The sequence below is a fragment of the Molothrus ater genome, chromosome Z (genome assembly GCF_012460135.2).
Source record: "Molothrus ater isolate BHLD 08-10-18 breed brown headed cowbird chromosome Z, BPBGC_Mater_1.1, whole genome shotgun sequence".
In the NCBI taxonomy this organism is placed as follows: Eukaryota; Metazoa; Chordata; class Aves; order Passeriformes; family Icteridae; genus Molothrus; species Molothrus ater.
Window position 1 is genome coordinate 34,133,669 of NC_050511.2, and position 15,563 is coordinate 34,149,231.

General features: G+C 39.3%; 1 protein-coding gene across 1 annotated transcript; it reads right to left on the reverse strand.

The window, feature by feature from the left end:
- Nucleotides 1-1,754: 1,754 nt before the first annotated feature.
- Nucleotides 1,755-14,046, reverse strand: FXN (frataxin). Its single transcript, XM_036403119.1, has 5 exons — nt 13,900-14,046; nt 12,358-12,440; nt 10,893-11,013; nt 7,466-7,563; nt 1,755-4,775 (listed from the first exon to the last, which is right to left on the reverse strand). Exons 1-5 carry the CDS (start codon nt 14,029-14,031, stop codon nt 4,622-4,624), a joined length of 588 nt encoding a protein of 195 aa, XP_036259012.1. The 5' UTR covers nt 14,032-14,046; the 3' UTR covers nt 1,755-4,621.
- Nucleotides 14,047-15,563: the final 1,517 nt, after the last annotated feature.

Sequence of the window (15,563 nt, forward strand, 5' to 3'; positions counted from 1 at the left end):
TGCAACATACCATGAGAGAAATACACTCCAGGCTGGCATTCCACAGGTATCAGCTTTCAGCATCATTGCTGTCCTGCAGCTGAGATGAGAAAGGCAAGGCCAAACAGCCCTGGCAGGATTCTTTGGAGTCGTATTTCTTTTGCATTGTAAAGCACTAAATGTCACCAGGAATTCCTTATCTGCTGTCTTATCTGGTGGACAGTTAAACCCCCTGCAAGCCCCTCTAAAATTAAACAGCACACTCCCACCCGTATCAGGCCTGCCGAACAAAGTCTACTTAAAGTTTTATGGTTTGTTGCTATTTGCAGGTGAGAAATATACTAGATTCCCACTGCATTTCTCAGACAAATTTCTTCCTCAATAGGAACAGTTCATGCACTGTATCTCATACAGAAAGTAAGATAAGGAAGGCAAACAGTATTCTTCGTGAAGGGGCTGGACTTTGGAAGGAGGCCCTGAAAGAACCTGTTTTATTAGAGCAAATATGAAACTGCATTCAGATATTGTATGGAAAGGCCTGCTTCTAGCTATTGTTAATAATTAACATGCAAGTGCATACACTAGCCTTCAAGTACCTATTTCAGTCTAAAAGCCTCAACAGCAAAAATCAGAGGAAAAAAAAAAGACTAAATCAGGGCTAATTTATAAACTTGGTGTTTTCAGTCACCTACAGACTAATTCTATGATCAGCACGTAATGCAATATTGCTTTTAGGCAGAATCAAGGCACAAGAAATGGAAATTTAGTTTTACTTCCAGGTATGTGTCAGATTTCTTGGTTTACACTGTGGTGGGTGCCTTTTTCCTTAATGAATGTTTTAAAACTTCATCTGTTAGTTCTCAAAATCTTTTGTAACAGTGGCCTTAGGATGTCTGGTTAATGCTCCTAAAATGTTGTTTAGAGGAGTAAGACTATGGACACATTAAATATGTAACTGATTTCTTTTAGTACAACAGTAGAGAACATTGATGGCTAGCAGAAGAGCCTTCATCTGGAAAGTAACAATGCTTGAAAACTTATTCACTGTGTTACTGATCACTTTGCATAATTACCACAACACAAACAATTTTAAAATCAATTCAGCAAACTGGAGAGGGCAGCAACATTATGTGCCTTATTTTAAAAACCTATTGTTTTCTAATCTAAACTTGTCTGTCTTTCCTTAACCTGAATTTCAAAAAAAAAGTTTGCAGTTAAGAACTGTTTAGAATACTTTAATTGTTCATGGCTCTGTTTATCCTATCAGCAGCAAAGCAACCTCCACTGGTCACCTCCCTCAGTAAAAAGCATGAATACTGTCTTTGTTCTACCACTGCCAGCAGTACAATTTACATAAAAGACAATTTGGGAGAGAGATGGATGTAACTCCACACAATTTTTTCTTATCTTTATACAGGAATTAAAAAAGAAAATCTCAATAGCAAAATGGACTGGAACATGTTTGATTGGTTACAATTATATATAGTGGTGTGAAATAAATTTAAAACACCATTCCCTAAAAGGCGACATGAAGCAGTTTGCCACACATCTCTCCTTGCCCTGCCAACGACATCTGCTGTTGGGCAAAGCTAATTTCTTCCTGATAGACTTTGCTTCTGCCCCTCCCATGCTTCCTTTACTATTTTGAATGTTCTCCCAAGTTTTCTGGCAAGCCTCTGCCTTCCTTCCCAGGACTTCCACATATTACAGAGCTGGTTAGCACAATCGCAGAGTTCAACCACTAACCAGAAGCTAAAAATAATCAAACACAAGCCTTCCTGTAAACCCCCTTTCTTTTATTCCAGTACCTCCTCTTCAAGACAGGCCTTTATCCCATTTATTGAAGTTGCCAAATATTAAGGAAATAAGATGTAATGATTCTAACACATGGAACAATCCTACAAAGAAGAAGTAATGTTTTCTTACAAATTACCCACAAGTGGAAAAGCAAACAAGCAAACACCAGACAAGAACGTAGGTCAGATTAGCAGTTGATGAAAATTCTGGTGTAACTAAAAAAAGCCCAACACACCCCCATTTATGTGCTGAGCTTAGGCAGCCAGTAAAGCTATGAAATGGCAACTCATCCTTCCAAAATATTCTGCATGTTCTCCTCACCAACAGTGGAGCACTGCATTGTGGAAAAAAGTAATGACCATAACACAGTGGTTCTTATTAATACTGTCTGTGCATAGTCTGTATTTAATGATTGTCCTTCAGCTATTTCTTTTGGGAGAGGTGAAGCAAGAAACTATTGACATGATGTCATGTGGGGAACTATTCAACAGTCTTTCTATTCTGTAAGTTACAGAAGTAAAAACAGTACAGAAGTGTTACTTGTCTTGGAGCAATAAGCAGTCTGACATTAGGATCAGAGCTCGTTCTGTGCCTCCACTGTACAAGTGTGATGGCTCAGGGAGTCCTTGCCCCCTGCTTACAACTGGATGCAAGTATTAAAGCAAAAAATGAGTCATGTCCTATGATTCATTTTGTACATCGAGATAAAACTCATTCTAACTTGCTGACACTATTTATCTTCAGCTAAGATTAAATGCATTTGTTACTCAGATACCTAAACCCAGGAAATTGTTTGCATAAATAGCAGTAGCATTACAGATGAAGGGCAAGGCATGTAAACTGTGAAAGCTGAACTGCTCTTACAAAATTCACGTCAACTGGCCACACTTGCACAGAATCTTTCCAGTATGTGTTTTACAAAACAGAAAGAATTCAAAAGTATGCATGAAGGCCTTCACCTTCATCAAACTCTCGAATCACACCTTTACATAATGAATTAAGAATTTCACATGCAATTTTATTTCAGTATAAACATTTCTACCAGATGTAAGGCGATGGAAAATTAACTTCCAAATACGAATCAGATGCATATTAGTGGTAATATTGCATGCAAATACTTAAGAAAATAATTTTTGGAGAAGTCAATTGGAAAAAATAATTTCACATGGTCAGGCAAAGGTATCAGGTATCCTTGACTCAAATATCAAGTCATTAACTTCTACACAAATTTGTTTAAATGACTATCTGAAATTATAGGAGACTGAGCTAAATATTATAAAAGTAACTACATAAAAATACATATTTCCATATCCTATAAATTATCTTCAGTGTTCTAAATTCAGAACAGCAAAAACATATTCTATTTTTACCTCCCTGTACTTTTTTGAAAAAACATGCTTTACTCTTATGAGGTCTGGGAGTCATTTTAATTACCTCATCCAGTAGTGCTGAAATTTATATTGATTGTAAAACATGCACAGAGCATGAACCATTAACCAAGAGCTACTTCCATTGAAACATTTCTCTGTTTAGTAGTGAGAAATAGCAGGTAACAATGCTTATACTCTAAATGCAAATACTGGGCAAGAACACTTTACAGTTATTGTTTTTCAATGACAAAATCAATCCTTACCTGTCAAGCTAGCGAGAGAATCATGCTAAACTAACCACAGCATCAGAGAAACCAAAAAGAAATATACTGTGCACTGAACATCTTTTCATACAATCTGCAAGAGTATGGCATAATTTTTCCCTCATGCATCAGTCAATATTTTGGTCCTTCCATTTTACAGACAGTTAAAATCTGCAAGCTGTAATATTACAACAGTGCAATTGCTGAAGTATTGCTGTTCATTATATCTTTAAATGTTGTTGTTGGAAGATCTGGAGTATATAGTTTATTTCCTTCACATATTTAATAGCCTAATGAAGACAGCTTCATCAGCCTAAGAACAATACTCGATTCTAAGAAATTTCTCCATCAGCACAGTACCAGGGGGAGACTTGCTGCATCATGGTGATAAGAAGATAATCTAAAACTATTGAAGAAATGCAGTAGAATAAAATTACTGCAAATTTTCATCAACTTAATTTTGCTTAGCTCAAAAAAAAAAAGTATTTTCACTCTTTGAAGAACAAAAAGGTAGAGAAAGAGAAATGCACAGTAACAGAATTAAATGTTTGCAGAGGTATTGCTATACAGCTTAAACTTCACATACTAGCTTTTCCAGTTGCATATCATGCTCAGAACCACAAAAAATGTCTAAGTAATTTAAAGCTTAGCTCAAAAAAAAAAATCCTGAGGTGAAATACACTACAATTTAGAATTTGGAGAACAGCAAGTTCTGCAAAACTAAGAAAAAAACTGTCATTATGTGCACTATGACATGTTAAATGTGACTATGATGTATTACAATTGCCAAATTTTTAGGCAATATGTTCACAGTACCACAATTTATGTCAATGTAACTGACAGGCATTTCTTGTTTTGGGTGAATATTTCACCAAGGAAAGTTCAGTGTTTGTGTGCTGGTCAGAAGTCACCAGGCAGTCAGTCCTTACATGCAAACAAGTCTTTAGAAACTAAAAATTCATGACTTCTGAAGGAAGAAAGCAAGAAATGAAGTGACAGGATGGGCAACCTCAACCATGTGTACTGCACGGATTCAAAAAGCCCACAGAAATCCAAAGACTGAGCACTAGAGGAAAAAAAATGTTATTTTCATTTTTGTTGCACAATATATTGATGCCAAGAAAAACAACAGAATTAAGCTCAGGTACTTCAGCCTAAGAAAGAGCTTGGCTTGAGGTTAAAGTCTTTAAACTTCCATGAGGTAGAATACAATCAAGTATCTTCTTTCCCAGAATATATTAAGCAGGACAAATCCAATTTAGTTTTTAAAGCTGTTGAAAACTCTTTTGATAGTAGTTCATGAAGAGATACTCTGTCATGAGAATACACCCAATTCCGTCCAGTCCAGTCATAGCGCTTGGGCCCACTAGAAAAAAAACACAACAGAACATCACACACTGTGTAAGTGCACATTATTTCAGGAGACCTGCTGGAAGCCTGTATGCATAATGTATGCGACAGAGTGCCCAGGAAAAGGAACAGAGAGCATGGGGAACGGCTGGTGGGCAGTCTGAGGAAGTGGAGCAGAAAAGGCCTGATATGTCAGGAACTACTAAGCTATCAAATAGATGTATCTGAAAGGTGACAAGATACATCAGTCACTCCAAGGGGAGACAAGCACTTTCTCTTCCTGCTTTTGGCACCGATTTCCCCACAATTCTTTCCTTTATCCCAATCTTCCCTCACAGATATAATTTTCTTGCACACAATTATCACTACAGATATTTGTATAATGCTGAATTAATGCCACTGATTAGTTCTTGCAAATATTCTAAGCACAGCAAAGCACAAATAATTTCGTTTTAGATGCAACAAAATAATTTAGCCCCTGAAAGCAAATATATTGGCATGTGAGAGATTTGTAACTAAAATGCTATTTTTGTCTGTGCTATTACATTGTAATTGAATTAGTTTTTCCAGGCTTACATTAAGTATCAAGAAAGAAACTTGAACACCTGGGTTCTACTCCAGACCTTGCTATCTGCCCTGTTTTCCAAATGTCAAGTGAGAGAATGACTCAAAGGTACTCACTACTGGTAACATTAGATAAGCAAAGAAAACAGAAAGGAATGAAATTATTATCTGGGATAAATGGAGAAACCCTTGATTTTGTAGGACAAATAACTTGGAACTCAGTCAACATGTCAAGTCTGCTAAAAAACAGACTAACCTGTACATACATAAGAACAATCTGCAAGTTCTCTCTCTACAAGCATAAGCACTGATCTGAACCTTGACTATCCCGAGTTACTCACAATAGTCAAATGAAGAACTTTCCAACCACTGCTCAAGGTAAGAGAAGTTACAAAGGCAAGCATAAATCCAAGTCACTTTCACTGAAGTCTCACTGTCTGCATCAGAAGTAGTAACTGTTTTAATCAGGGTTATGTGCTCCAGTTATTTTACTAAGTATTTCTCACTTCACCTCTGCAGCACAGGCTTATGTTTATACTTTCCTGCACCCAGAGAACGATGGAATAGGATCCTGTCATCCTGTCACATAAAAATCAGGTTAAGATTTGTCATTTAATCAATGACAGAGAAATATGTGTATTATCTGAACTGGTTTTAAATGTTATGCAGTAAATATCAGTGATAAGGTTAGCACATGAAACACCTTCATAGTTCTATGAATCTCCAAAAGACTGTACAAATTTGACTTTCAAATTAACAGTTTAAGCAAAAATGCATACCAAGTTAATAATAGACCAAATGTATTTCTCATGGAAAGTCTGCATATATATTTCAACCCTAAGAGAAAAGAATTATAATATCACATTAAGCTATTGCTAACATTCTGTAAGGCTGAAAAGTCTTTTCAGTCAGGAGCTACATTAAATTACTGCAATCACACTGCTGGCAGGTTGCACACATTATCTCATGCCCCTTTTTTGTAACTGTCAACTAAGTAAAGTTTTCGCTCAGATGTACAGATACTCAATGGCAAAATAAAATTCCAAGAAAAATGTCTCACAACTTGACAAATTAGTCTCCCCAGGAATATAAGACTAAAGGTCAACATTTAGTGTAAAAATGCTCCAAAACATTCAATGCAAGCAATTACTGGCAGCAACATTTCCTTTTTTCAATTCCCAGCATACTACAGTTAAGCAGATGACAGTTCAGATCATACAGTATTTGCTGGAGTTGCCTTTCAGAAGTTAGGAAATAAGTGAACACATAGCATCATGTTCCAGGAAATACCACTGTTTATCTAATACCAGTTAAGGGAGTATAAAAAGGAAAAATTTAACTTTTTTCCTCAAACTCCATATTCTGTAGCACATATGTCTTAGCTCGCCTGGAGCTAAACAGACAGGAATTATCTGAATTTTGGTTTTTATAAAGAGATGAAGCCCGTGTGTCACAAAAATCTTATAAGCTTGTTCCTTCACCATTAACACTTATCAGCTCCCTGGGTTCTTTTCAAGGGATCGTGGCAAGAATACAGATTTTGAGAAGGGACAGCTACAGCATTTTCCCACTTATATGGCTGGCCTTCTTGCTGAAACCAAGCATAAAACCTGAAATGGATCAAAACACATCATTAGGAAAGGCAGAGGAAGCAGCTAGCTAAGTCTCCTGTGAAATGCAGAGGCTGGACAAAAACAACCAGTGTGGCATACATAAACATATAAAGCAGGAAATCCCACAAGCTTAAAAGGGAAGGAGCCACCCTGTTTAAAACACAAAGAAAGAAAGGTTTAGATGATGACATCATCATCACTCTTTTTCCAACAGAAGCTTTGTTTGTTTCTTTTTAATCATTGCTGGTTATATTTCCTATGAGTAAGCTATATTCCTGTAGGCAGTGGTTTTGGGCTGAAACAGCGTATGAAAATTTCCTGTAACAATTAATTTAGGTATGTCAGTAATACTGCAGTGTGACCGAAACCCTATACCAAACCATTATTGAATATTTAGATTATATCACATTTTGAGACTATACCTAGTAGAAGGGTTATTTATGAAAAGGATATTACATGATCATGCCATGCTATAAATAAGAGGAAATACATTTCCACCCAGTCTGCAGATATTATGTAACTAACTTACCTAGTGGGTGAGGACAGCCAAATCTGCCGGTTTGGTGTTTGCTTATTGATTACGTATGTTCCCATGTCTCCACCCAATTTAATTGTTAGTACTCCACTCTTAAAAGACAAAGAAAGAAATAAAAAATTTGTATCCCGTTACTTTGACAACAATTACTTCACCTGCACTGGCAGATACTTACATACCTGTATCAGATTCTCAACCATCTTCCCAAACAATAATAGCTACGGAGAATGATCATTTAACCAAGCATATCTTTGAGTCTGATCTAGACTTTAGACCTTTTGGTCAGAGTTTGATTTTAGTGTGTTTGTACCATTCACAATGTTACTACTTAAATAATATTCTTGAGCTTGGACCTGGCATCCTGAAAAGACCAGACCATTGCAATTCATTTTGCAATGATTAAAACATGGTCCAATAACAACTTTTTAATATTAACGAACAATGCAGAACTGGTGTGGTTCAAAGACAAGAAGCTTTATGTGTCATTGCTAGATTTCTGAGCCATGCAATTCTACCTTACTTTTCTTCAGTAATGGTAACAGTTTAACAGGGAAGAAACACATTTTTCTTGATAATTCTGATTCATTCCTGAAAAAATCTTCCAGTTCTAAATCCCAAGATTCTGGTTTTCCATGAGTCTGGTTTTGCTGTGGCTATGCCACCTTTAGACCATTATCCTGGTGAACATTTTCTCTTTCTTGCTCATATTTCTTACTGACAACATAATTCATGTTTCTAGTAACTGACAAAAATATTTTCTGTTCTGATTTTAAGAGTGAAAAAACAACAATATTTGGACTGGAGTTGATCTAAAGGTGATCTGAATGATACTAATTAAAAAGGGAAATATTTCTACAGAATGCAATGTGACGATTGAGATAATAATTTATTTAGTTCACAGTATGTCAAATACTTCAAGCCCTATGGCACAACAAAGCTTCTTTAAGGGTATCATTCCTTTCATGCTTTAGTCAGAAGATACTACTAGAGGTACATATCGTTGCCTGGGCTATTTGTGTATAAACACTCACTATGGGGAAAAATACTTTCAGGCATGAGCATCTACTGCCTGCCAACATACTGAGCACAAGCAGCAACTCAAAGCTTCCTTCCCTTACAAAGTAACTCAGAGGAACTATCTCAAGTAGCACTGGGCTTAAAATAATACTCTCGGGATCTGATTTTTTACTTTAGTTTCCCTGCTGTTTCTGTGCTTAAGGCACAAAATATATATATCTGTGATAGAAGCAATAAAAATAAAAGTGTCTTCTGGTTACAAATCCCATCAGGTTTGTCCTGCCAGTTATTTCTATTGGACATTAGTACAGTGCACAGAAGGGCAAGAACAAGCTACTTCCTCTGGTTGTCAGAACTTCAAGTTTTCCATATCTCATGGTCTTAGAATTGTAGAGATACAGCAGAATAACAACAGGATGGAGGATTAGGCCTGCATAATGATATACAGGTTCTGTATATAGCATTCTTCTATGAGGTTTGTAAGGCCATACTAAGTATTCAGCATGCTACATGTTTCTACAGACACACTATAAGTAAATAGGTTTTCAAAGAGTTAACAAAAAATTATACTATTATTTATACCGTGTGTCAGCTGTTAGAAAGTATTGTTCCTCTATCCTTGCAAGGTAAATAGAGGTTAACCTCTACTGATGTGTTGAAACATTTTCTCATGTATTTTACAGTACTTCTCAAATACTAGAAAATATTACTTGAATTTTTTTAAGAATTTAAATTGCAAGGTACTTTTACCATATTTTAAGAAATACTGCTGTATGTGTTTTGTACTACTGGATGAATGTTTTCACTTCCTGGTAACAAAAATATTCTTCTAAAGAGATTCTTTTTTTTTCCTGAACACAAAGATATAAATTGCTCAAAGCACTCACAGTTACAAAAGACACAGCAGACCTTTATCACATTTGCCACCTTGTGGTTTCTTGCAGCACTGACCCTCTTTGTTTAGAATTAAAATCTGGGCTATTTAACCTTCTCCTTTCAACAGAAATGACACCATATTATTAATTGTCATCATCCTGTCTATATAGTAAAGGACCACTGGCAAAAGTAAGGATGTAAAAGTATTAGCTCTTGAGCTTCACAAGTCAATGTCAAACATAATCCACCATACAGTAGATGGAGAAAAAAAATACGACATGACTCATCAGCTTAGCATACTGAAGTGTTTAGGAATACTAAAAAGATAAATTTCAACTATTGCTTATTTTTGTCCTAGGATAGTTACATCAGGGTAATAGGTATATTGCTCTCCTAAAACATACTGAAGAGTAATGTTTTAAAATGCTTTTTACCAGAAAAGCAATTAGCTGTAACATTATCTATATATTTAATTACAGCAACAAGTAGTATTTGCTAAACAGAAAGCTACTGGCAATATGTTATTTTATATCCTAGCTATCAGAAATACAGAATGAAAATTATGATGACAAAGCTACACAAGGAAGTCCAAAAACTACAGACTTTTGTTTTGGTTTTGTATTTTGCACAGTGAAACCCAGACCATCTGATTCACCATTCTGGAGCACAAAAACTTAACTGACAGTGCCAGTACAAAGCAATCTCGTTGTGGTTAAGACATGAAGAGGGAGCAATAATTATGTGACCTCAAAAAACTGCAGTATTGAAAAACCTGTGTAGCAGACAGTACTGTAGGGAGAAACGGCACTCTTCTCCAAGTCATGTTGAGGGCTGTAACACATAGATCACTTCAGGAACTGAATTTATATAAAAACTAATAAATTCCCTATACAAATAACACAGACATTTTTGTTCTGAGTCTGTCACTCCTGTATTTGAGTAACTGACTACTAAAGGCTCCAGCTATGCAATGTCTCCTGTGACAGTAGCCTCTTCCCCATGTAGGCTCTGGTCTCACTTCTGCAACAACCTATCCAAACACTGCACCCTCCCTCCTGTTGCTTCTCTCCACCACAGGCTGTCATCATTAAAGCCAGGACAAACATACACTACCTGGTCAATACAAATGCTGCTTGTCTGTATTCAGGGCAACCAAAGAACTGCTCTAACAGTTACATGTGATGTACTGTGCCATGTAGTTCACCAGAAGGGAACTGACTGTGCCTGTTTAGGAAAATTTATAGATCAATGTAAAATAAGAAAACAGTTTCCATCTCCACTGTGCTCATTTATTATTCTATATTATGTCTTTCTCTAAACATGAAAAATTTTGAATCCCTAAATCACACAATGGTATGTGTTACTTCTCACCAGAGTTGTTGCCCCAGTGAGTATACAATAAATGTGTAAAAATACATTGTATTTTTAGTGTCAGCATTAAGGTGACTAATTTAAAATTCTCCTTCAAATAATAGGAAAAAAAAAACCCTATAATAATTACAGTGGTAATATAATGTTTAAAACATACCCCTAGAGAGACATCATAATCTTCTGGGGTAAAAGGTTTATCTGCCAGGTCCTCAAAGAAATCTGCTAAGGAGTCCAGTGTTTCTTCAGCCAGTTTCTCATAGGTTGTCTCATCTAAAGAGCTACAAATGATATAGAAGTCCACAATCAGGAGGAAAAGCACAGAAGACAGCATTTTCCCTATAATAAAATCATACCAAGACCACAACTTTGGGTGAAACTGTAACCATGAAATGATCTTATAAAACAAATAGTCATTTTTCTTAAGGTGATGTAACTGACAATCCACCTTATCAATGGAGGTGAAATTTTGAAATTAGTTGGTATTAGAGATCTCTTAACTGAGGAAAAGCTACTTACTTCCTTAGATATACTAACCCCATTTAGTAAACAGCATCAGATTTCAAAGTAAGGAATTTTCATAATAGGACTTTGTGTAAGTTTTGAACTCTACAAATAGAGACAAAAGCATCTCCCATTTAGAAATATGTCATTTGACTCTACAAAACTTGCTGTAGCTATACACAGTTTAGAAATGTCAGTATCACATGTCATGTTTAAGCATAGCATTTGCCTCCTCAACTGGAATTACCCAGGCAACCTGGTAATTAGATGTTATTTAAACTGTGCTTATGAACTAACACTTATGAATTACAGACTACTCCAGAGAGTCTCAAAGCACCCTTGTGGCCATTACGTAAGGCTTAAAGCACCTGTGAGACCAATTCTCTTTTGTCTTTAGTGGAATCAAGAGTAGAACAGTTTAATTAAACAAATGTAATTAAAATCACGTAAGCTGTTCCATCTCTATCAGTATCAGCTTTCAGCTGAGTGTGTAAAGGGGTCTCCCTGGCAGCAAACAGTTATCAGGAAAATAATCACAATTTTTGCTAATGCTTAAGGCAATGGAACAGCTACTATGGGCTGAATATATAATATATATTAGTTGGTAAGAGAAACTTTTAGAAAAGTTTCTTATCCAGTTACCGAAATATGCTCTATGTCACTTATGTGAAGGACACCACGAAATGCTTTGGGGCATGGGGAACAGAAAGCCTTTGGATCGGGCAGGATTCATGAACAGGTTCAAGGTCCACTTCAGGCACTTAAAGGCAAGAGCCATTTCAGATATCTGCATAATCTTTTACTGTGTCTCCAACTGCTGCATCAGAAGGGAGAAGTCTCCAACAGGCGCTGTGTCAAGTTCTCTCAGAACAAGCAGAAATTTCTCATCCTCTGGTACATGTGAAATGGTGCTAGACACCTGTGTTTAGGTACACAATTTTGTAATTTGTGTATTTTCTAAGTGACTTCGTAAATACACACAAAATGCTTTTAGCTGAAACTGTAGTTGTCCTTTACATCACGTCAACATTACATTAGTTTGGTAGTATTAGTACGTATGTAAGTTATTCTAAAATACATAACCAATATTTTCATATGAATATCTCAAAATGTATTTTTACCTTGTGTCATTCAGAGTTCCTGCATTTCTCAAATTCATGAACCAAGCAGTCCTGCTCTTCACATCTGAATAATATTGTAATTGCTGTTTAAAGTAAGCAGAAACAAAATGGAATTAAAGTTTAAATGTAATGAATTACAAACTATGTATTTATCATATAAATTAAACAGCTCCTTTAAGTCCTTTCCATCCCAAGTAAAATGTTCATATTCTATATTGCAGGGCTAATATGGAAGGAATTATGCAGCTTTAGTCTTCAGATAATTGAAGCAATCTAGAATTATCCCTGTCTTCATTACGCAAGCTAATGGAATAAAGCCCCACACCCTCTCATTCATAGAAGAATGAACTAGGAAAAGAGAACTATTCTAACTTTTCTATTGCTCTGCCACAGAATTACTGAGCAACTTCGGTCTATTAAATAGCTTAGGCTCAGATTTTCCTAAGTATCCACTACTCAAATGCTGCACTACCAACATGTGTCCCTCTGCTGGAAGTCAGGAACGTATTAAGCTGAAACAAACAAAAACCGTGGATCCTCCTTTGACTCCTCCAAAGAATCAAAACCACTTCAGATTCCAGATTTCCAAATTATGGAAAAGCTCTATCCCCAGGCCAGACACAGTAGCAGAAGTACTTATCCTATCCAGCAGGAAAGGAAGATGGCATGATTTGCATTTTCTTCCTAACTGGCGCTGACCATTCGGTTTAATGGTAGAACAGCACTCATGATTACTTTCTGTGTACTCATGCAAGGTTCTGAAAACTTCAGACGGACTTGAAAAGCAAGTGACATTTGCAAAGGAGCTATGTCAGCCTCTCTTCAAGCACGGCCGATCTCTCTGCATGTGGCGTACCACCTATCCGCATGTATTAGCAATGAGCTGCCTGTTAGTCCAAAACCACGACACAGGCACAAAAGATAGAAGGGCGACACAAAGATACAGGCCGACAAAATACACCACACTCACTGCTTATATTCTTGACTGCACCCCTTACCCTACAGCATTTTATACACGTTCAGAATCAAAACCTACAAGACCTCGAGCACGTTCAAGCTCTGTCCAGGCTGAGAGGCATTAATTCCTTTAGTGTGCTCCTATATTCGGTTTGTGACTGGAGATTGCCAACAGCGGTGCCGGCACACAGCCGGCCCTGCCTCCGCGTACCACACCCGGCTGAGGGCAGCCAGCACCGCCTTCTGCGCCTGGAGAGGGGCAGCAGACGAATGCACCAGCTCCGGTGTGCGTCAGCTCCCGAGGCACGAAGGGAACGAGAAAGTAGAAGGCAGGCGGGAGAGTGGGCAGGAGAAGACGCGCCCCGCTACCGGCCGGCCTGCGAAGAGGCTCGGCGGCGGCGCCGGCCTGGCTACCGCGGGCTGACACAGACCTGCCCAGAGCCGGCGGCCGCCTGGCGAATCCCCGCCTGTCGCCCTTCCCTCCCTCCCTGCCCGCCCGCCCCAGCCGGGGCTCGGCCACGGCCGCTCCGCCCGCCGCCGCGCAGGCCGCGCCTCGCCCCCGCCGTCCGCCCGCCCCTCGCTCACCGTGCGGCCACTGCCGACGGCGGCTGTGCCCGCACTCGGGGCGTCCCCGGTGCCGCCGCGCTGCCGCGCCCCGGCCGCCGCCGCCGCCCGTCCCGCGGCGCGCACGGCGCCCGCCGCCCCCGCCCGCCACATAGCGCCCGGGCCGCTGCGGAAGGGGCGGGGCCGGGCCGGACTGGCGTCCGCCACCGCCTCCCCGCGGCGGCGCGAGGGGAGCGGTGGGGCCAGGCCCGGGCCCTGAGGGCTTGTTCGGCCGCGCGGCAGAGCCGAGCAGAGGCAGAGTGTGCGGGTTTTCCCTTCCTCCCAGCCACTGCTGCCTCCAACCTCAGCAGCGCCAGGATAAATCAAATCCAAGTGCTTTGCTACCGAGACAGCCCAGGTGTTTCGGAGCCGAGCACGGTCTGTCCGCCCGGCGAGGCTTTCGAGGCGGCGGCGGTTTCCCCGCCAGCCTTATCCCGGTGTCTTTCCCTCGTCTCTAGCACGGCCTGGCACGGCTGTCCCTAGGAAACGGGTGCCGGCCCCGGTGTGCTGCTCAGGCTCCCCTCGGCGAGATGTGGACCCCGACGTGTCACAGAGACAAGGAGCGGCCTGCCCCCGCTGAGCGCCTTCAGCTCGCCGCTGCTCTCAGAGCAGACAGTGAGCGCTCTGGGGCAGTGTCTGCTGGCATCTGCTCACGCAGAGCGGCCGCGCTGAGGAGATTTACAAGGAGCTGGCGCCTGGGGAAAAATAGCAATTAGAACCCACACTACGCACCAAGCATTCACTCAGGGACCCGTTAGAGGATTATTTTCTGTGACAGGAAGTATTCTGATCCACATCCTACAGGTGAAATGTCTCGCTGAGCTATTGAAGGGAAAATAAGCACATAATTTATCACACCTGACATTTTCCACTAAGTTACATAAATGCTGATGATGCCCTACTATCAACAGTATGTGAAGATGTAGAGTCTTAGCCAGACATGTCGTATTGTTACTTAAACTGAAAGAAATAAACTAGGTTTGCCAAATAGATGAGAGGTAAGAAATAATTTCTATAAAAAGGTTTATTTAAAAATCTGCACAGTTTCTGTGGGAACACTGACAACTTTCACTTCTGAGCCTTCCACTGGACAGGACCAAAAGCTTCAGTAAGCACACGCTGGTTACTGTGTGATGCATTTTTATATTTCAAAAACTCTTAATTAAAGTAAGCAGCTAGTTGCTCTGAGCCACCTGATCTAGTTGAAGATGTCCCTGCTCATGGCAGAGGGGTTGGACTAGGTGACCCTGAAAGGTCCCTTCCAATCCAAACTATTCTATTGATTCTGTGATCTTCCACCACATTAGGGAATTAGTTATCAAGTTTCTCACCAAGATCTGTAATTTTATAATATTTTTCTATAAGCCAAAATTATTTTACTCTACACAAGGCAAAAAAAAGCTCAAACAAGCCCCTTGCGCAAATTTCAACTGAAATTATGAAGGCTGTTTTATTTTTACCTAAAAGCTGTTTGTATCAAACTGTTACCTAACTCAGCCAGCTTCTTGTCTGTTTTCAACAGACTCCTGTGTGTTTCTTTGTTACCAATGTTCTTCTCAGTTTGTGTTTTTGTTGTATTTTGTGGGGGAGGTTTTAATACACCAAGCAGATTTAAGATACTCTTTAGTTCCTTGAAGAACAACCCA